The sequence below is a fragment of the Cydia strobilella genome, chromosome 16 (genome assembly GCF_947568885.1).
Source record: "Cydia strobilella chromosome 16, ilCydStro3.1, whole genome shotgun sequence".
Lineage (NCBI taxonomy): Eukaryota > Metazoa > Arthropoda > Insecta > Lepidoptera > Tortricidae > Cydia > Cydia strobilella.
Genome location: NC_086056.1, coordinates 8,603,856 through 8,627,108, shown reverse-complemented (window position 1 = coordinate 8,627,108; position 23,253 = coordinate 8,603,856). Strand labels below are relative to the sequence as shown.

The following is a 23,253-nucleotide window of genomic DNA, read 5'->3' as shown; positions in this document are numbered from 1 at the left end:
ATGGTACAAAAGGTGGTCAGACAATATTATACATGAAATGTACGTAAAGGGCGATATAAAGAAACACTATGTTACTTCAATGGCGGTGTATTCTTAACTAAAAACATGGTCAAGCGCGAGCGGCCTACCCACATACTTATGTTTATAACTCATTGATTATGCTTACCTACATGTAGTATTGTGATATACTACACTACTTCCCCCCTTACCGATAGGTTAGATCTTGTGCGTACCTGATTCCCTATTGTATGTGGTTGCACGGGGGTAGGTACTTAGTTGAGCGTAACTAGGTCAGGCGAGCAACAGCTGTGAGATGACTCATATCGGACGCTATAAGTAAGAAGGAATGTGGTGTTTACATAATTAGGCGTTAATTCTTATTGACTAAAGTTATGACAAACGCAAAATTGTTTAGCGGTTAAATCTCAAAATTGCTAGGAGTAAGTAGTTAAAGTGAGCACTTGTACAGTACCTATTTACTCTCCTCTTAAACCTAAGTTGGTACAATAAAGAAAAAGAAAGTATGGTGACTTAAAACTAGTGCTTATTATTAACAATGGAAAGGTATCATTGTTTAACTCTTATGGGACACTGTTATACTTACATATAGTAGGTACTAACTGCTTTAATAAAATTTAAATTTAATTGTTTTAATTTTGATGATGCGAGTTGTAACACAAAACAAATTGTACTCTATTTGTTAGGCTATAGGTTCTAATTTCTCTGACAATTTTCTTGTAGTTAAGGTCAAGCTAGGATGTCCTTGCGGTATATACATAATATATCTGTTTATAATAAGGAACAACTAAAAAAAAGGTTATTGTTCGCATGTTTACGGATACACGTCTTCAAAACCGTAACGCGTAACAGGCATGTGAGCGCGCATCGGTCTGGGGCTGGTGGCGGGTGCGGGACTGCCAGTCGCCGCCAGGGGGGCTACGTGCACGTCTGGGGTCACGCCGTCGTTGCGTGCCTCGCGCCGGTGGCTAGGCTCGTCCGTCGGCGCCGTGCCATAATCGTGGCGTGCGCGCAATTGATTTGTGTGCCGAGATATCATGCCTTCCTCTGTCTGTGCTTTAAAATTGTTGTTACCTACTGCCTGTACAATTTTAGCCTCAATCCACTTATGGCCCTTACGGAAGTCTCTAGCCCACACTAAATCCCCGACTTCGAATGACCTTCTGTTCTGGGGTCCACGAGCTATTTTTGTTTGCTTATTTTTTTCTATGGTGTCAAACAAACCGGTTTTGAGTAAGTCAAGTCTTGTTTTTAATTGACGCCCTAGCAACAATGCAGCTGGTGAGTCGTCGGTGGTGCAATGTTTAGTGTTTCTGTAATCTAACAAAAAGCGTTGTAAAAATTGATTAGGGTTAGTGTTTTCCTTCGTTGCTTTTTTTAAACATTTTTTTATTGTGCGCACAGCTATTTCTGCCTCCCCATTAGACGGTGGGTGGTAAGGAGCTGACGTGACGTGTGTGATCCCATTTGACATTAAGAATCTTGCGAATTGTTCACTACTAAATGGGGGTCCATTGTCTGAGACTAATTTGGACGGAATCCCAAATCTAGCAAATAGCTCCCTTAACTTATCTGTAGTTGCTTCGGCCGTTGTGGAAGTCATTGGGAACACTTCTATCCATTTTGAATAACTATCTACGACTATTAGGTATGTTTTCGAATTGTATGACAAAAAATCTATGTGTATTCTATCGAATGCCTTTTTTGACGTAGTCCAAGGCACTATGGCTACTCGCGGGGGTGCATCTGCTGTCTCTGCACAGACGCGGCATGAGTTGCACAGCTGCTCGATGTCCAGGTCTATCCTAGGCCACCAGACATAGCTCCGCGCGATACTCTTACACTTGACAATGCCCAGGTGTCCGCCGTGCACCTCGGCTAGCACTGCTGCCTGCAGCGCCGCCGGCACCACAACGCGAGAACCCCATATGAGGCACCCACCTTCTATGTTGAGCTCATCTCGTCTTCTATAATAAGGGAGCAGGTCTGTTACCACTCCTGTCTTCGGCCAACCTGATTTGACGTACTGTAGCACTACATTGAGTGCTTTATCGGCGGCAGTTTCTCTTTTAACGTCGAGCGCGCGAATCGGGAAATTATTTTCTATAAACTGTACAAAGCTGCAATCATCGCTGGCGTCGCTTTGATCAACTAAGGGTAATGGTAAGCGAGATAGTCCATCTGCTATATTGTCTGCTGATTTTACGTACTCAATATCGTACTGGTAGCCCGACAACAGTAGCGCCCACCTGATGAGCCGCCCGGCGGCGGTGGCTGGAATGTCTGCTTTTGACCCAAAAATGCTTACCAGCGGACGATGATCTGTGCGCAGGGTGAACCGCCGACCATATAAGTATGTATGAAATTTTTTTATGCCAAAGACGATACTAAGTGCTTCGCGGTGAATCTGGCTATAATTACGCTCGGCCGCATTAAGCGCGCGCGATGCATATGCGATGGGCCGTTCACCCTCTGCCGTTCGGTGAAGTATGACGGCGCCAACCCCCGCCTGGCTCCCGTCACAACATAGAATCAGTGGCAACCGCTCACTGTAATGAGTTAATACTGGACTATTCGTTAGTGCGACTTTGATTTTGTTGAAGGCTTCTTTTTCCGTTTGGCCCCACTCCCACGTCTGTCCCTTTTTTAACAGTCGGTATAAGGGCGTCAAAATGTCTGTGAATCCTTTAATGAATTTTGCATAAAAATTGACCATGCCCAAGAAGGATTTTAGTGTAGACGTGTTTTCGGGTGCCGGAGCCTCCAATATGGGCTTAATTTTATCATTGTCCATTCTTACCCCATTTTCAGAAATAATGAAGCCCAAATACTTAACTTCTTTGGCGAAAAAGGTGCATTTCTCTTTACGCAATGTTAACCCCGCGGCTTCAAAGCGATTTAGGACACTTTTTAAATTTTTTTTGTGATCGGTTTCACTGTTTCCCGTAATCAAAACGTCATCCTGATAAACTGTCACATTGGGGATTCCGGCAACTACCTGTTCTATGACGCGCTGAAATATTGACGCTGCCGACGCTACCCCATATACTAGTCTGTTATACATGTACAAACCGCGATGTGTGTTTACTACCGTGTATTTTTTTGAATCTTCGCTGAGTTCAATTTGCATATATGCTTCCTTCAAATCCAATTTAGAAAATAGCTTTCCCCCATTAAGATTATTAAATAGCTGTTCGGCCCGCGGAAGTGGATATCTGTCTACTTCCAACACGGGATTGAGGGTGGACTTATAATCCCCGCAAATTCTGAGGCTACCATTGTTTTTGACAACAACAACTAAGCATGAAGCCCAGTCAGAGGAAGGAATCGGCGTAATTATACCTGCTCGCTCCATGCGTTCGAGTTCGGCGTCGACGGGCGCGCGCAGTGCTAGCGGTAGCGGGCGCGCGCGTCGGAACACGGGCTGCGCGTCCGGTCGCACGCGCAGCATCGCGCGCGCGCTCACATGCCTTCCCAGGGACTCGTTGAATACGCGGGGATGTTCGCGCATCAATGCTGACGTATCTAACACTTCACTGCACTTGTTATTACTTTTGTCGATTTTTAACACTGAGTCTGTGACGATGATGTTCATGCCTAACGGTTTGATCCACTCCCGACCTAGTAACGGCACCCCGCCGTTCACGATGATATGTAGGTTTAGTTCTTGTCTCGTATTTAAATACTCCACGTTTACACGTATGAAACCGAGAGACTGGATTAGTACACGATTGTATCCTCGTAATTTTGAATCGTCTTTATGTAATGTGTGGCGTCCGAACAATTTTTTGTACATATTTTCGTTAAGAGCCAACAGGAGCCGAGACCAAACTCAATTTTGAGATTTGAAAGAGAATATCGTCGTCGCGCTGACGGGGGCGGTACCGCGTACCGAGGGACTATCCCAGTGTGTGTGGTGCACGCACACCGACGCGCACGTTATTTGCGCTCCTCGCCGGCCTCACGCCGCTCGCGTTTTTAGTAACTAAATTCAATATCCTTCTACAACCTGCAATCTAATTAACATTTCGAGTTACAGAATAGTAAAAAAACATAACATAACATGGACATACAAGAAAACATTGTTGTATAAAAACATACAAGATAACGGCTGTTAAATTAGTCCAATTAAATATTTTTAAATATGATAAACAAAAATATTAAATTATAGTCGTGAGTATTTTAAAAGTAAAACTTCCTTATACCTTGATTTTAAACAAAGTATTTTACTTATAACTTACTTGGTTCGTATGAATTAGTGACATACCTAATTAAAAAAGAAAGCTATATCTCCCGCGGGAACAATATAGGCCTTTTCCCTTCAGTACACCTGCATGAAATAAGATCTTTTCGAGCAAGCGTCTTGAAAAACAAATTTGCGCTCTCCGGCTCCGTTGAATAGAAAAAAAGAAAGCCTCAGGTTAGATAAAATTATCATAATAAAGAAACATGTGACATGTGATATTTCTTACTTTGATGTAATTATACAGTTTTATTGATGGTCCGTTTTTTATTTATGTGTCAGATTTTGATAAAAATAGGAATAAATTGAAGAGCTCCTAATTCTGATCGGAATAAATATGAAACCCAATAAATAAATAAATAATAATAAATATTAAATCAATATTATAGGACATTCTTACACAGATTGACTAAGTCCCACGGTAAGCCCAAGGAGGCTTGTGTTATGGGTACTCAGACAACGATATACATAATATATAAATACTTAAATACAAATAGAAAACACCCATGACTCAGGAACAAATATCTGTGCTCATCATATCATATCATCGAACCCAGGACCATCGGCTTCACAGGCAGGGTCACTACCTCCTAGGCCAGACGACCGGTCGTCGCCCAATATTTTGGGACAATAGTCTAGTCTACAAAAGGTTCAAGGTGGTGAAAAAAATAGTGTAAGCTGTTCGCATAAAAAAACCGCAAATCGATGTACAGGTTAGCCGTTTGGTACACGTATATACTAGTCAAAACAAAAATTTTGACCCGCAGTTCCTAAAAAAAATTCCCTTAGGAGGGGAGTGCTGAAACCTTTTTTTGTATAAAAAAAAACTTTTTTTTTAAACCTATCGTATACTTCTCATCTATCATACGAAAGGGCTTTTTGAAGCGATTCTGAAAATATACCACATCATTGCATTTTAGCCATTTTTAGGGTTCCGTAGCCAAATGGCAAAAAACGGAACCCTTATGGATTCGTCATGTCTGTCTGTCTGTCGTCCGTCCGTATGTCACAGCCACTTCTTTCCGAAACTATAAGAACTGTTGAAACTTGGTAAGTAGATGTATTCTGTGAACCGCATTAAGATTTTCACTCAAAAATAGGAAAAAAAAATTTTAGGGGTTCCCCATACTTAGAACTGAAACCCAAATTTTTTTTTTTTCATCAAACCCATACGTGTGTGGTATCTATGGATAGGTCTTCAAAAATGATATTCAGGTTTCTCATATTTTTTTTTTCTAAACTGAATAGTTTGCGCGAGACCGAGAGACACTTCCAAAGTGGTAAAATGTGTAACCCCCCCCTCTAACTTCTAAAATAAGAGAATGATAAAACTGAAAAAATATATGATGTACATTACCTTGCCAACTTTTACCGAGAACTGGTTTGAACGAGATCTAGTTAGTAGTTTTTTTTTAATACGCTATAAATCGTAAACCGCAATTTACCTTTCACTCACGTTTCACATAAAAATACATTGTTTAAATTGTGTAATGTACGGAACCCTCGGCGCCCGATTCTGATTCGCACTTGGCCGGTTTTTTCTTAAATTGAAAGAAAAAGAATTTTCAAAACATACCAAGTTTGGGCTCCTCCAGATACGATATGGCTGATTTTTTTTGTACAAATGATACGTGATATCCTCATATGTAACCCCAAAAAAGCAATAAAAAATTTGAAATAAAACTATGAAAACGGATTATATCGCGTATATTGAATTTATAATACATCCCGACGTTTCGAACTCTTTACAGCGTTCGTGGTCAACGGGTCACCCAGTCACCCGTTGACCACGAACGCTGTAAAGAGTTCGAAACGTCGGGATGTATTATAAATTCAATATACGCGATATAATCCGTTTTCATAGTTTTATTTCATGAGTAACTATCGCGGTAACCGAAGTTCAATAAAAAATTTATTTAGTTTTTTTTTAAATACAAAGTGACACAGTTCTACTTAACCCTTTAACTTGACCCCAAACTTGGTGTGTTTTGAAAATTCTATTTGTTTTAATTTACAAAAAAATGGCAAAAATGTAATGATGTGGTATAATTTTAGAATCGCCTCAAAAAGCCCTTTCGTATGATACCACACACGATAGGTTTTTGGAAAAAAATATGTTTTTTTTTTCATACAAAAAAAATGTTTCAGCATACCCCTCCTAAGGGGTTTTTTTTAGAAACTGCGGGTCAAAAATTTTGTTTTGACCTCTTAGTATGCGTGTGCCAAACGGCTAACCTGTACATCGATTTGCGGTTTTTCTTTGAAATTGGGCTTGTACGGCTGCCACTAATAGAAATACTAACTCCTAAAAATACGTATGATACCTCATTGGATTCAGAATGATGTCTAGAAAAATGTATTCGAAGCGTTTATTCCCACATAAAAAAAGTTCAAAGCTATTAACAAAAAACGGCCAAGTGCGAGTCGGTTCCGTACCATTACGCAAAAAACGGCAAAAAATCCCGTTTGTTGTTTGGCAGCCCCACTTAAAAAAATATTTTATTCTGTTTTTAGTATTTGTTGTTATAGCGGCAACAGAAATACATCATCCGTAAATATTGCAACTTTTTAGCTATCACGGTTCACGAGATACAGCCTGGTGACAGACGGACAGGCAGATTGACAGACAGACAGACAGATATTATTTTAAAGGTATTAAATATTCTTTTAAAAATTAGGAAATAATATGCTGTATTTAAAACATATCATGGAATATACTACGGTTATAAATTGATATTATGTAAAGTAATTTTTTCAACAAGTTAGGCAATTATTAAGTAACCACATTTTTTTCGAACTTTCGTCTTTGTTGTAAATTTAAAAAAAAAGAAAATAATTGGCGTAAAAAGTATTTCGCCTCGTGGAGCCCCTTTCATGAGATCACGTCACAAAAGTTTTAATAAAATTAATACTTTGTTTAAAATAAATTTTTGAATAATAGTGAAAATTGTAAAATATAAAGCAATATAATAATACGTACTTAGAACTGATACTTTTCTAAATAAAGAATGAATAAACTAAATTGTGTAATTAATTTTTAGTGCAAATCACCACAATTTGCTTCTAAAGAGCAAATCTGTGACCAAAAATTATATATAGTTTTAATTTTTCGTTCGTATATTCAGATTTGTGTATGAAAATGTGAAACTATTATTTCTAAAATAAATTATTCGTCCCTAATTTACACAAAATTTATACCAAATTTGATCTCATATCAAGAGATATGAGATGGTCGTATCAGGCTGTCAAAGAGAAGGCAGAGGACCGCGAAACATGGAAATTGCTCCACCGACAAGAGACTTACTCTTAAGTATATGATGATGATGATGATCAAGAGATAGGTAGAAATAGAGGCAAACTGGACCGCAGAAGCCGACTTTTCCCCTCCCATTTTGGGGGGTAGCCAGGACTTAATCTCGTAGCTAGTGCGTCAGCTCAGCTTTGTATGAACCAAGGAATAATAAATAGTGTTAAACGATATCCCCTGAGGCCAAAGTGCATACTCACTTTACTTACTTCGCCTACTAAGAGGCAAATCGCGACTTTGTTATGGTTTATCGATAACTTATCACATCACTAGATTATCGACTTTCAATGTCGACTATTGCCCATCACTTTTCTGTCCGTGTACGTATTTAGAAACTTGACCCCGCCCCTAAAATTAGTGCGATAAGGACAACTGCAGCTTAGGCGAAAAATCCTGCGTAAAAATCTCAAAAATCGAGGTTTCGTACTCGACTGTTTCCTCCTCCAAAACTTAAGCAATCGTAACCAAATTTGGAAATCTAAATGATTATGAAATTGTCTGTGTCGGACTGTTTTGATTTTTTGGCTAATTGATACCAGTTTTGAATACCACGCCTCTCATTGCGGCATAGTCAGTGAGGCCATTTTTGGCCATGTTTGAAGGGCTCTAGCGCCTTAAAAAACAAAAATATCAAAAAAAGCAAAACACACCGACACAGATATTGACAATATTAATCTGTGTTGAAAAAATCATTCCTCTAGCTTCAAAAACCAGGGAGGAAACAGTCGAGTACGTTTGTATGGAGAAATGACCACTCCTGTTGGCTCTTAATACAAGCAACCGGCGAACCCGTGTCAACATGCATGTGCAGCTTCTTCCCGTCGACAATGACCTCGGCGATTACCGGCTCCCGTCCTGTCAGTTCCACATGGTACAGGCCCTCGAAGTCGCCAGTCTGGCCAGGCTCCCAGTCCTCATCTGGATTGCTATATGTGCCGTTATCTTGTCCCCAATCATTTGCTGTGTCGGTGTTCGTAGTATAATTCATCTCACGAATGTTGGGACACACTCTTTTTATATGGCCTTTTTTTAAACATATTTTACAAACGTACTCCTTGAACTTGCATATGGTTTGGTCGTGACCTTGGTCACCACAACAGCCACACTGTTGCCGTGGTTGTCGTGGGCCCCACGAGCTCCGGGTCGGCCGCGCCGCAGCGCCCGCAGCGCCCGCGCCGCGCCCCCGGCCGGCCGTGGCGGCCGCCGCGCCGCCCCGCCGAGCGAAGCGCGCGCCGCTGCTGGTGCCGCGCCCGTGTCCCGGCGCCGGCGCCGCATATACCGCATGAAGGTCGTGTTCTTTAAAGCTAGACGGTTTTTTGCCTACAACATTTGCGGCGTTTTTGGCAGCGGCCTCCAACGATACCGCCATTTTGTAGGCCTTTTTAAAGTCTAAGTCGTTTTCTTCACAAAACAAACGTTGACGAGTTGTTTCGTCTTTTAGGCCACATATGAACTGGTCCCTCAGGTTATCATCTAAAGTAGTTTTGAAATCGCACGTTGTTGCTAGGTGCTTTAACGAGGCGGCAAACTGGGCAACCGATTCACCTTCGGTTTGTTTTGTTATGCGAAACTTGTACCGCTCGGCGAGATAAGATGGCTTCGGCTGAATGTGCGACGCGACTACCGCGATCAAGTCGTTGAATTTAAGGTCCTTAGGTTTCTTTGGACTGCAAAGATCTACCATTAGTTCGTAGGTGGCAGTGCCTACACATGCTATCAGTGTAGGGACCTTCTTCGCGTCATCTACACCATTTGCTATAAAGTATTGTTCCACGATCTCACAATATGTTGACCACTTTCCTTCATTAATGTCGAATGCTTTTAATTTTCCCACAGACATAATCTTTCACTTGCACTATATATCCACTTCACAAAATGACTTGTAGGTTCGCGACTGCGCCAAATGAAATGTACGTAAAGGGCGATATAAAGAAACACTATGTTACTTCAATGGCGGTGTATTCTTAACTAAAAACATGGTCAAGCGCGAGCGGCCTACCCACATACTTATGTTTATAACTCATTGATTATGCTTACCTACATGTAGTATTGTGATATACTACAATACACACGAATATATTTGTTCGCATCTCTCACAGATATTTAATATTTATTTTTATGGTCGTAAATAATGAGTAACTAGGTAAATACCTATTAACCTGTAACAAAACGATTACCTTCCGATTATCTTTTAAAGGATTACCCTCAGATTATGCACATAAAAATATAAATACATAATTAAGAAGTTAACAGAAACCGTAAAAAATCAATAAATGACGAATGCACCTATGGTTCAACTCTCATGTGTCGGTCGCGATACACTTTCAGCCATCATCAATACGATGGTACCAAGCAATACGTTTTTGCCAAGTTTAAAATATATGTACCTTGATATTATAAGTTTAGTAACTGTAGTTGGTGGGGACCCACCACTTGCAATACCGCTATGTCATTAATATAGCACATTCATGACATAAGTCATGGATTAAAATATTAAGATGAATCCACTTAATATAATATTTGTTTTCTGAACTCTCAATACAATACAGCAAAGGCAATTTTTTTTTATTATTCCGGCTTTAATGTTTACATTTTAAAAATATACAACATTACGTCGCACAGTCTTTCGTTCCTTGCAGAGCGAATACTTGAATGGAGGGCATAAGTTTTTAGATTTGATGCTTAATATCTGAATTTCTGTGGATTGATATTCATTTCATTTCATTGATTACGTGGTTGATTGCTGTGCTGTCCCGTTCGCGCTGCGAGAATAGAAGCCGCTACACCAATATTTGTGAAAATATATGGTCAATCGCGCCTTGCGGTCAAAAAGGTTCATATCATTCATATATTCTATTTAAAGGGTCTCGTCACATGCAGCCATTTATAAATGTATACTAAATTAATTCCTAATGATGTTTGTTAAACGCTGATTTTACCTACTCAGGTTTAACTGGATATTATTATGAATTTTAATAGCTCGAATATATGTACATTAGGTACGTATATATAATTAAATGATAAATAAATATTCTGTTACCATTAATGGACCTTGGCCCATTCATTATATGTAATATGAGCGCAATAATAAACATTTGAGTTTGAGTAAATTACAATCTTATTTGAAAGATTACTTCGAAAGCTGAGTAGACTGCTAGTCTTATAAATTATTTTTGTTTAGAATACCTTTGGTGATGCCACACATATGACATGCTTTATGCTTAATAACTAAACAGAAAGCATAATTTATGCACGTTCATATATTTTTTAGATTTCAGGAACGTGGTGGATTTTTTAATTTGATAAAAATCAAAATATAATTCTTCTTGGGTAAATCAAAGGACTTTAAAACGACGTTAGACATGTTTCAAGCAAATTCGAGTTTTTTTGTTAAGTTGAAGCTCTCGAAAACGCGCTAGGCCGCGTGAGTCTTTGTCCATTGCACGTCGTGTCACTATTCGTTGATCAGGAGCTGCTGTAAGCCGATTTGCGCGTGCACGCGCCTAATAACTGAATTTTCTCATTGTCGTCGTCTGCTCAGAGATCATCGTAAACAGGATGAGTCGTCGTGAGACAGACATCACACGGCCTACGCATCATAAGCGTCAAGACGCGGGGAAGACATCACAGCCCCAGCGTACCCCACCCTGTCTGGAGGTAACGGCTGGGTTGTATCGTTAGCCTAAATTACGTCTTATCTTCGTAGATAATTACACTTTGACGAGCCTGAATCTTGTCATCAATAGTGTACTGTTCTGAGCCTTCAAAAATTCCGTATCGCGGACAAGCACTGCTAGTGAATTTTAATACATTTCACAAAAGGACATATGTCTTATGAGTTTACTCGTATTAAACTTTTTCAAATCGAATTATACTTAATGCAAAGTTGACCACAAATTGTATGGAATCTTAGTCAATTAGGTTTTATGAAGAACAAATTAGATTTTGTTTAAATATCCTAATACGTAAAAGTATATATTTATATACAACCTGGCTATACCTAATATATGTATACCTTTTTGAACCTGCATTGCTAAACTTTCCCGTGCTTCTTAACAATGCCTTTAACTCAATTGGAACAGTAAACTTGTGTATAACATACACATATGTACATGGTAGATAATTATTCCTACAAATATGTTTTCAGAAATAAATATGCTATGATAATATTGATAATGGGAAAGAATGCAGCAAAACTTTCAACTCTTAACATCTACCTGGTTTTTATATCTGAAGAATGAAGCTTGAGAAATATAATACATGATCAAACGAACTTCAAAGTGAAGTTCGATCAGTATTATATGAGTAAGCTTCATTCGAAGATATAACTACCCTCCCTCCCCTATACCCGGAAAGAAAGTTTTGCTTTAGAAAGTAAAGTCTCTAAAAATAATGAGCAATGGCGGCAAGCCGCGCGCCCCATCAAGACTAGTTGAAAAAGTAGGGATAGACCTGTTTGAGTTAAAGTTTTTGCTACCTACTTTAAACATGCGATGAGTTGCCTAGTAGGTTAAAGGACTACTACCTGGTTTTTATATCTTCGAATGAAGCTTACTCATATAATACTGATCGAACTTCACTTTGAAGTTCGTTTGATCATGTATAATACTCTCTTCTAGTTTAAGTACATAACTGTGTTGCATACGTGAGCATGCCTAACAAATTTTTTTGGTCTATAAAATATTTTTTGATTGGTATTTACTTTTATTAAACTGATGCAGATACTGTAGAGAAATTTTATTTAACGTCCTCTACTGTGTTTGCACTCACTAAACGTATGATTACAGGTACGAATACATACTTTACAAGACCATCAAGATATACTTGTATGCCTCCAACAACGCAAGCTAACTATTGTTACACAAGAACTACAAATACCGCAAGAAAATCTTTCGAATCTACTAAGACGAATGCCGCTGCTTTTATTATGATGATATCAACGATACCAAGAAATACCTTTGTACCTTCTACCACAAGAGCCACCACTTACATTACATCTTCAAGCAACGCAAAAATTATCTTAGGAGCTCCAACAATGGGTGCATCTGTTTCTGCTGTTATGCCTATTGTTATGAATGATAACAAAAAAACCCAAAAAAGTACGATCGAACCTATTACCAGTACCACTTATTTAATTATGTCTTCATTCAGTCCAAGAAATATCACTAAATCTACTACATTAACAGCCTCTGTTGATACTGAAGAGAGAGCCAAAACGACGCAATTTAATACGATTGAACCTACTGTTACGGGTACTACCTCCTATGCTACTAGGTATTCAATCAGTGCAAGAAATATTACGAAACCTACTACAAAAAGAGCCTCTATTGAATCTACTGTTACGAGTACCACCACTTATACTAGTAGGTCTTTAATCACTGCAAGGAATACCATTGAACCTAATACAATGATATCCTCTGTTGGTACTGATATAGCCAAAAGGACTCAAAGAAATACCTTTCAACCTACTGTGACGATTGTTACCGCTTATTCTAGTAGGTCTTCAATTACTCCAAGTGATACTATCGAACCTACTACAATGAAATACTATGTTAATACTGGTAGACCGAAAACAAATCATAAAAATACCTTTGAACCCACTGTAACAAATACCACTACTTTTAAACGTACTGAGACGAGTACTAACGATTCCACTATGACGTCTATTACCGTCCAAAAAAATAGTAATGTACTAATAGTAAATGAAATTATATTAAGTACTATTTGCTACATCGACTCAAAATAGAAGGATAAAACGAACTAGAAGTATGAGTAGAAGAAATAGAAGGTTAAAGACCAGTACAATACCACCGTTTTCATACGGAGATTTTGAATATTAAAATAAACTAGTAGTTCGCCCCGGACTGAGAACTCGCGGTTTACCAAAAAGATAGATCAATTGAATACACCTACTTAATAGTCGGCAAGGGATCAAAAACCGCGTGCGATTTATTGCAAGGTCTGTGGAGTCCTTAACTGGATTTAAGTCACCATAGAGATTCAAATAAACTGTATCTGTGGTAAGCCATTCTAAGGCCATCTTGTCAAATAAATGTCAAATACCTATATTATGTTTATTTTATTTCGTTATCTTGCTAATTGTTTTAAAATCGTCAGTTTAGTTAACAATATTACTAACTACTTATAAAACTAAGCACTTTCTTTTGATACCAAACTCGACCGTACTTTTTTCCATATAAGATGACCAGAATAGCAAGACCTCTAGACCGCACAAATAACTTTTGGGCCTTCCAGGCTCTTCTAGCTCCATTATTCTTTGATCGAGCCTGCTCATAATTTAAACTATTTAAAGTCCTCGGAAAGATGCCGGCAAGCTCGGTTCTCCATACAAAACAAACGTAGTTACGCTGTCATTTTAAAACGACTAGTTAGATTGCTCTGAAACTTATAAAAAAAAACTAATAAAAAAAAAACTAACTTATAAAACTTACAAATAGGATAAGGTGTATATCTATGTCTGTAATTCGTTTATGTAGGTTCAGATACAACAGTTAAAAAATTAACTGTTGTATCTGAAACTTGTTTTTGCTCTATTTCGTTTGTTTTATATACTAGAGCTATATAAACTAATTACAGACCTAGATATACCTCATGTCATTGTATGTGCACAATCCAACACGTAGTTTTAAAATGGGAACGAAACTCCGTTTGTAATGTTTGTATGGGAAGGTGAAATTCAGCCGAGCTTGCCGGAGACTCTTAATGACTAAAATATAACTACACGTTTACCCAATTTCATTTAAGTTAGAACAAATTTACTTAAGATATTGTCCATCAAACTATCCTCTGATAGTTCAGCTTAAAAACGTCGAAATGCCGGGATTTGCCCCTAGCCAGCTGTGTGTTCCAAGTTGAATGTAAGAACTTCACTTCGCTTCGCTCGCTCGTTCGATAAGGAACATATAAAATCAATACATACACCTACAGTAAGTACAGTATTAGCGACATGTTTAAAAGGATGGCTCATCATCGTGTCTAAATCAGAGGGCCTAGCCAAGATGCCAATCGTTTGCGCCGTAGCGAACAAAACGGTAATCTCGCTCAATCACTCTTCCATACAGGGATCGGATACCGGTATTTTTTGTATGGGAACGAAACCGGTATTTTTTCGTTTTTTGTTAATTATTTCATTTCTAATTGGGGAATCTAATAATAAGAAGTCGTTACCTAAAAACACAAAGTCCTACATTTGGAGTATAAAATAAAATATATGGTTATTTTGAAGTTTTTGCAAAAAACCGGTTTCGATCACTGCTTCCATATTAGTGGCATTGGTGCGACAGAGAGACATTAGCATTTCGTTCACTACTACGCAAACGATTGGCATCTTGACTAGGCACCCTGATTAGGTAAGTAGAGTTAGACTAAGATAAGTCTGCAACGATATTGCACGCTGTGCAAGTGTTATTTAATACGTCTTAATTTCATAGAAGTTTGACGTTTAATATAACACTTGCACTGCGTTTGCTATCAAAATCGTTTTCACTTATCTTGGTATAACTCTAGGTACCTATAGTAAAAACTGTTGTGATTTTGATTGACGATCAATTAAAAAAGTAATTCTTCATTGCTCCAAAATTTAAAGATTTATATGACCTGTCTGGGGGGCGATAGGAATAATAGGCTAATTAGTGAAGTGCGTAAGAGAATCTTTGTTAGCGTTAGCTGATACTCCATCGAAAATATAAAAAAATAGTAATTCCTTCCGGATTGAAAAATTTTCAGCTCCCGATCAGATCAGACTCAGACCAAACCCGGAGTTGGATCAGACCTTATAACGTAAGAATACATTTTCGATATAAGTTGATCTGCTACCTACTTTTTAACAAGTAAGTACGTAGATTTAAATCTGATTAAAATCTTTAAAAAAATGTGATAAGGGAAAGTGTGGACTGAACGAAGATGTAGTGACTAAAATTTATAAAGTTATGTATGTTAAGATGGTTAAGACACTTAGAAAGAATGAGTGAAAGAAGGTTAACAAAGAGAGTGTATAAGGGGGAAGTAGAAGCGGGAGTTGGAAGTTGGAAGGGGTAGACCTCGGCGGATTTTCTCTGATCAAATCGGGGAACTCCTGAAGAATGGTTCCCTAAACCGGCGAGCGTGTTGTTATAAAAGTGAAGGATGCGAATATATATATCAGGATCGTGACAAGTGGAAATCCATGGTCTCTGCCTACCCCTCCGGGAAAAAGGGAGTGAGTGGCGTGACTATACGTATGTATGTATGTGTATGTACCTTTAAAAAAGATTGCGCAAACTTATTGAAAAAACTAAGGACGTCCACAGAGTTACTAAGCTCAAAAATTCACTTCTTTTATACCACGTCAGTGGCAAACAAGCGTACGGGCCGCCTGATTTTAAGCAGCCGCCGCAGCTCTACAAAATACAAGGATTCATCCTTGGGAGCACTGGAAATCTTATATACGGTCAGGAACTCAAATCTCAATACTACAAAGTAGGTAGCAGTGCTATTGTGGATGTTGCTTTTTGTAATGTGTTGTGGAGGTATGTATGTATGTATGTAAACACTTTATTGTACATAAGACAGATTACAAACACAATAAAAGAACATAAATATATACAATGTACAAAGGCGGACTTATCCCTATAAGGTACTTCCCCAGTTGGGCTGCTCTTCCTTACTTAACATTGCATTTAAATATAAAGAGACTCATTCAATTAATTCAATGACAAATATTAAATGAAAGTTACATAATCAATCAAATCATTTATAAATCTAATTCCGGCGACCTTAATTTAAAGTATTCAAGGACTATTAAGGAGTGTCTTTTCAGAAGGGCTTATTTCTTTATGAAAACCATACCCAACGGTTGTCTGGAAGAGATCGCGATAAGACCGCCTGTTTGTATTTGCTTTGTAAACTGTGTGAAGTGTGCAATAAAGAGTATTGTATGGTATACAGCATGTATTGTATAAATAAGCCCTTTTTAACCTTTTGGACGCCAATGACGGATATATCGGCAGCGTAGGTCCAACGCTAAAGACCGATTAATCCGTCACAGACCACAGAGCAACAGAGACCTACGTTTTGACACTTCGGTGGCTTGGAGTCCGAGTGACAGCTTTTGTGTTTGATGGCGTCGAGAAGGTTAAAATACACTCCTCCATTGCTCTTTTCCGGGAAAAGTTCGAATGAATTCAGCCAGTGTCTATCCCGCACAAAAAGACCGGACTAAATTCACGTGTGATCAGACTTGCTTCCATTTATACAGGAAGCTTAATTTTATATTATATTCTAGCTGTTGCCCGCGACTTCGTACGCGTGGATTTGTATGTTGGTGGTTATTTTATTCTGCATGAGCATAAAACATTATGCAGCAAAAGATAGCAGTAGGGACGGTTAATCATTTGTTAATCATTATACAACGCATGAGATATGTCTGTAACAACTTACGAAGTTTCAAGGCCCTAAGTACTAACTGAAAAAAATTGTTCTCGATATAATCCCTCTCAACCCCCTTAGAAGATTTTCAAGTCCACTATTTAATAAAAATGTTCGCTCCCCTCCCGATACAAACTTTCAACCCATTTTAACTCCCTAGGGAATACATTTTTAAAAACGCTGAAATCGCTTTTCTTGTTTTCTATTTGTCTTTTTACCATATTTCGAGTTCAGTATTTACAAAAAAAAATCGTTCCCGATGTAAGCTTTCAACCCTTTTTTTTCCAACCTAGGGAATTAATTTAAAAAAACGGTGATTATCAGCTTTCGTTATATTTTAATATAATGCCCTAGTACCAAGTTTCAAGTTCCTAGCTCAAAAAAAATTGGACTACATAAAAACTTCTATCACCTTTTTAACCCCCTTAAGGGTTCAATTATCAAGAATGTTAAAATAACTTTTTTTGTAATCTTATAATATGCCTTTCTAAGTTTCTAAGAAGTTTTAAATCATTTGTAATGGATTCTAACTTTCAACCCCTATTTAACGCTTTTAGAGGATGAATTTTTAAAAACGCTGAAATAACTTTTCTTGTATTCTAATACAAAGATTCAAGTGCCCCACTCAAAAAAAGTTTGACCTCCATATAAACATTCAACCCCTCTTATTGTACCCGAAATAAAGGCATGCGTCTACTTGAAGGTGCAAATTGGCAAAAAATTTCAGGCGCACACGCACATTACAAAAAAGTTAAATGTGTGTAAAGGTGCAAGTAAATTTTTAATACATTTTTATCATATTGGGAGGACTTTGTAATCGTGGCCATAAAATCGTTAGCCTTAAATCGATTTTTCTGCTTCGCTGCCTGCAAATGTTCATATCAACTTATCGTCAGTATTTCACGAAACTTGTTTTACTGTATAATATTTTGGATATGTGAATTCGTCTATGATGGCAATGGAGAAGTGTTCTGCGAATGTCAAATTATTTGGATATCAAAAACAATAGTTGTTATGTTCACCTGCATAACTTGACAGTAAGTAACACAATTTTGGTTAAATACATGCATCATTAATGAATAATGAAAATTAATATTTGTACCTATTTAGTTTGATTTGCCCTTCAGTGTACGAAACTATCGAAACATAAATGTTTTATTAAGCCTACACCTTCTGTCCGTTACTCCGCAAGTATGCTTGTCCGTCCGACAGTGTACACCCATCCACAAAATTGCAATAAAGTGGCCACTTTATGAATGAATTTGTATAACAGTCTGCTAAATATCAGTCTCATAAAAAAGTACCTATATAACTTTTCCAGTGCTAATAACAATCCTGCTGATAACATGGAAATATCCATCAGCGTACGGTGAAGACACCAGACGGCTTAATGCCGCAGAGGATCCTATCATCTTTCTCAAAAATCCTATAGAAGCTGAAGTACCTAGCCATTGGCTTCCACTTGGAATTTTGAGACAAATAATGATTCAACGTGCAGAAGATAATGGCAGCCGTACTTCGAAAATTAGGGCTGCAACTGCTAAATTGTATTATAGTAGCAGTGAGCGGTTAGATATGACGGCACATATTATTCCGAAGACGTTGCCGTCTTACCAGAATAAAAACACCGAAACGACCACCACTCGAAATATTAAAAATGATTTTACTGTGAATACTCTAAGTACAAAAAGGACTAAAAACATTGTTCAAAACAGAGAAATATCTACTGTTAAAAGTAAAAATAATTTGCACCATACAATTACTCACCAGCAGCGTGATTCCATCCGTTCTAAACGTCCACATACAAATTTTACAATTGCGACTCAAGCAACCCCCTTTGCACTATTTACCAATTCTAAGGTAAACACTACCAATCCAATTACTATTCCCATGACCATGTCGATTTTAACAAAAACTAAGTCGAATCGGCTAATTAATAATACTGAATCTTTACCTGTTGTCTCTTTCACTACGACTTCCAATGATCATACTAGAAACTTTACTAATAACATTTTGCATACAACCAAAATAATTACCAAAGCCACTACAAAAAACACTGCTAAAACACTTATCACACACACTACCAAAGGTACTGTAAAACCCGATATCAACCGTTTTAAAAAAACATCTCAGTCATCTGCCACACCATCTATCAAAAAGACTACTCATCCCATTACTAAAGCTAAAGTAACTACGATTGACACTACTAAGGCTACTGTTACATCTGCTACCAAAACAACTGCCAGCACAACCACTACTAAAGTAACTCCTACTCACATTACCACCCCTACAACCAAAGCACGTACCAATCGCGATACCACTCCTATTACTATAACAGCTATAACTAGCACTATCACTTCTACCACTACCAAAGCAACAACTCCCAAACCTACAACTAAGACAATTGCCCCTCCTACCATTACAATGACTAACAAACCTACAACTAAGACAATCACCAATCCTATTACTACAACGACTAATAAACCTACAACTAAGACAATCACCACTCCTGCCACTACAACGACTAACAAACCTACAACTAAGACAATCACCACTCCTACCACTACAACGACTAACAAACCTACAACTAAGACAATCACCACTCCTACCACTACAACGACTACCAAACCTACAACTAAGACAACTGCCACTACTATCAAAACAACGACTAACACACCTACAAACAGGATAACTGCCACTCCTACCACAACAACGACTAACAAACCTACAACTAAGACAATCACCACTCCTACAACTACAGCGACTAACAAACCTACAACTAAGACAATCACCACTCCTACCACTACAACGGCTACCAAACCTACAACTAAGACAATCACCACTCCTACCACTACAACGCCTAACAAACCTACAACTAAGACAACTGCCACTACTACCACAACAACGACTAATAAACCTACAACTAAGACAATCACCACTCCTACCACTACAACGACTAACAAACCTACAACTAAGACAATCACCACTCCTACCACTACAACGACTAACAAACCTACAACTAAGACAATCACCACTCCTGCCACTACAACGACTAACAAACCTACAACTAAGACAATCACCACTCCTACCACTACAACGACTAACAAACCTACAACTAAGACAATCACCACTCCTATCACTACAACGACTAACAAACCTACAACTAAGACAATCACCACTCCTGCCACTACAACGACTAACAAACCTACAACTAAGACAATCACCACTCCTACCACTACAACGACTACCAAACCTACAACTAAGACAATCACCACTCCTACCACTACAACGACTAACAAACCTACAACTAAGACAATCACCACTCCTACCACTATAACGACTAACAAACCTACAACTAAGACAATCACCACTCCTACCACTACAACGACTAACAAACCTACAACTAAGACAATCACCACTCCTGCCACTACAACGACTAACAAACCTACAACTAAGACAATCACCACTCCTACCACTACAACGACTACCAAACCTACAACTAAGACAATCACCACTCCTACCACTACAACGACTACCAAACCTACAACTAAGACAATCATCACTCCTACCACTACAACGCCTAACAAACCTACAACTAAGACAACTGCCACTACTACCACAACAACGACTAATAAACCTACAAATAGGATAACAGCCACTCCTACCACAACAACGACTAACAAACCTACAACTAAGACAATCACCACTCCTACCCCTACAACGACTAACAAACCTACAACTAAGACAATCACCACTCCTACCACTACAACGACTAACAAACCTACAACTAAAACAATCACCACTCCTACCACTACAACGCCTTACAAACCTACAACTAAGACAACTGTCACTCCTACCACTACAACGACTAACAAACCTACAACTAAGTCAACTGCCACTCCTACTACTAAAATGACTGTCAAACCTACAACTAAGACAATCACCTCTCCAACCACTACAACGACTACCAAACCTACAACTAAGACAACTGCCACTAATACTACTACAACGACTACTAAACCTACAACTAAGACAACTCCCACTCCTACAACGACTCCCAAACCTACAACTAAAACAACAAAGAAGAAAAGGTCAAAGAAGCCTCACCGCCGGAGATCTACCACCACTGAAAACATTCCTTATTATTAGTTGTTATTATGAATAGTACTTAGATCTGCTTCTCTGTCCGCGTAGAAGTCGTTATATGAAATGAAATTAAAATTGTATTTTATAGACACTTTTTCAGTCAAGTACCGTAGTAGCACAGTATAAGGAAGGTGTCTTGGTAGTAGGACACGAAGCTTGCTGAGTTTCTATGAGTGAAGTAAAATAATTAACCAAAGTTATGTAAATATCTACTGAAAAAGATGTTGGCTCGTTGATATCTCTTGTAGAACAATTTGGTTTTGTCCTTTTGACCGCGGCGAGACGTGACTGGTCAGTTCATTATAGTTCACTAAAGTGTTTCGTAATAAAGTCATAAAAGCATGCGATTACAGTTTGGTTTACGAAGTCTTAATTCAACCATTAAATTCGACGACTAGAAAAGAATCTTTATTTTAGGCAACTAGTGGCTTTAAACTATCATGCCTACATATTATGAAATATATCTTTATCTAAAGTTCTACACCCATATCATAAAACCTCTATGATGCATTCTAAAGGGGCCCACCCATTACCAGTCCGCCGGACGATATAATAAGCCTGTCAGTTAGAACAAAAAATTTACAGTTCCGAACAACTGACAGGCCGATATCGTCCGGCGGACTGGTAATGGGTGGGCCCCTTATCTAACCCCGCAAATTAGAACCAACATAAAGATTATACTGATTTGTTAAAACATATTTATTATTTGAAATTTCGAACGACCCAAAAACAAAGCCAATTTGATAAAAAAATTAATTCGGCTTTATAGCCCTTAACACAGGAGCCAAATTGGAACAATGACCTAGATAATATATCAACTAGAAAATTTATATGAATTTCATGTTAACAATTTTTGTTTTGTACAATAAAGTGATTTACTACTTACTACTACTACTAGATATCCACTAGATATGAAACGAAAACGATAACGAGATATTTAAGAAAGTCATGTCAAATTTGACATTTCCGCGATTTCGAATGTCCTCTTGAACGATCTCTTTAAGATTTGCTTAAGATATTAATACTTAGATATATACAATGGATATCTAATGGATATCCCAAAACGTCACAATAATTGTAGCGTGAAATGACAATTGGTTTCTTAAATCGAACTGCAATAGATAACTAGTTGAGAACGAAACTATAACGTATCTATCTATTAGATCTCGTATTGTTCTCGTATCTAGAAATTATCACGTTGTTCGAATTGACCGGTAAGACTCTTTACTCCGATTTCAAACACTTCAATATTTAACCAAATTATTTATAATTAATTACCTATAAATGTTTAACTAAATTATACATATCATTATTTAGGTACTACTAATACATGTACATGTATTTTAAAGTAGAAATGCAGGCCCACTGCACTAGAGCCGTGTAACATGGTATTTAAAAAAATAATAGGTAATTATTTTATAATACTTATAGCTATGTAAGTTATTTGTATTTAAATATGAATTTATTTGATGTGATTATTATTTAACCAATTAAAGAAAACTAATGTCATTTATTAAATTATAAATGAGTAGCATAATCAATATAAAATACAATACAAAAGGTAATTTAACATATTATTTTGCTAAAGAAATAACAAAAAAGGCAATGATCCAGGACGACCAGGACATAATAACTACCTACGCTTTTATAAACATCATATTGTAGTGATTATTTATATTATTATCTATCAAATACAATTTAAAATTAAATAAATAACTACCTAAACATAGAGTATAAAAATTAAACTAACCTAAAACATAAAACCCAATCATAAAAAAAATGCCCCGTCCAACAAGTCGGCCTGCGGCATGGACCCCATTACGCCGGCGGCGTTACCTCTCTGTACCGCTAGGGCGATACGCTGAGAGAGGTACGCACCGGCCCTACGGTCCCCTGTGGAATCGACCAGCCGTGCCGACAAAGCTCTCATAAATGTCTTCATGTCGGATGACCAAGGACCCAGAGTCTCTATTGCGAGCGCCGCAAACTCATAGTCGTTAACTAAGGTCGAGTATTTGCGGCGCTTGAGAATCTGGGCCTGGTCAGCCGCAGCGCCAGCCTGGATGCGGGTCGCCCCGATGTGGGACTGTGCAAGGGTGTCAATGCACGTCGC

The 23,253-nt window shown here is 38.0% G+C and overlaps 1 protein-coding gene and 1 long non-coding RNA gene across 2 annotated transcripts; both read right to left on the bottom strand.

Moving 5' to 3' along the window:
- Positions 1–832: 832 nt before the first annotated feature.
- Positions 833–3,613, bottom strand: LOC134748525 (uncharacterized). The gene is made up of 3 exons (XM_063683317.1): positions 3,361–3,613; positions 1,751–2,301; positions 833–1,069 (listed from the first exon to the last, which is right to left on the bottom strand). The coding sequence occupies exons 1-3, from the start codon at positions 3,611–3,613 to the stop codon at positions 833–835; spliced, it is 1,041 nt and encodes a 346-aa protein (XP_063539387.1).
- Positions 3,614–20,054: 16,441 nt separating this feature from the next.
- LOC134748158 (uncharacterized) lies at positions 20,055–20,982 on the bottom strand. Its single transcript, XR_010128394.1, has 3 exons — positions 20,968–20,982; positions 20,200–20,631; positions 20,055–20,133 (listed from the first exon to the last, which is right to left on the bottom strand). It is a non-coding gene; the product is annotated as an uncharacterized LOC134748158 (long non-coding RNA).
- Between the last annotated feature and the right edge of the window lie 2,271 nt (positions 20,983–23,253).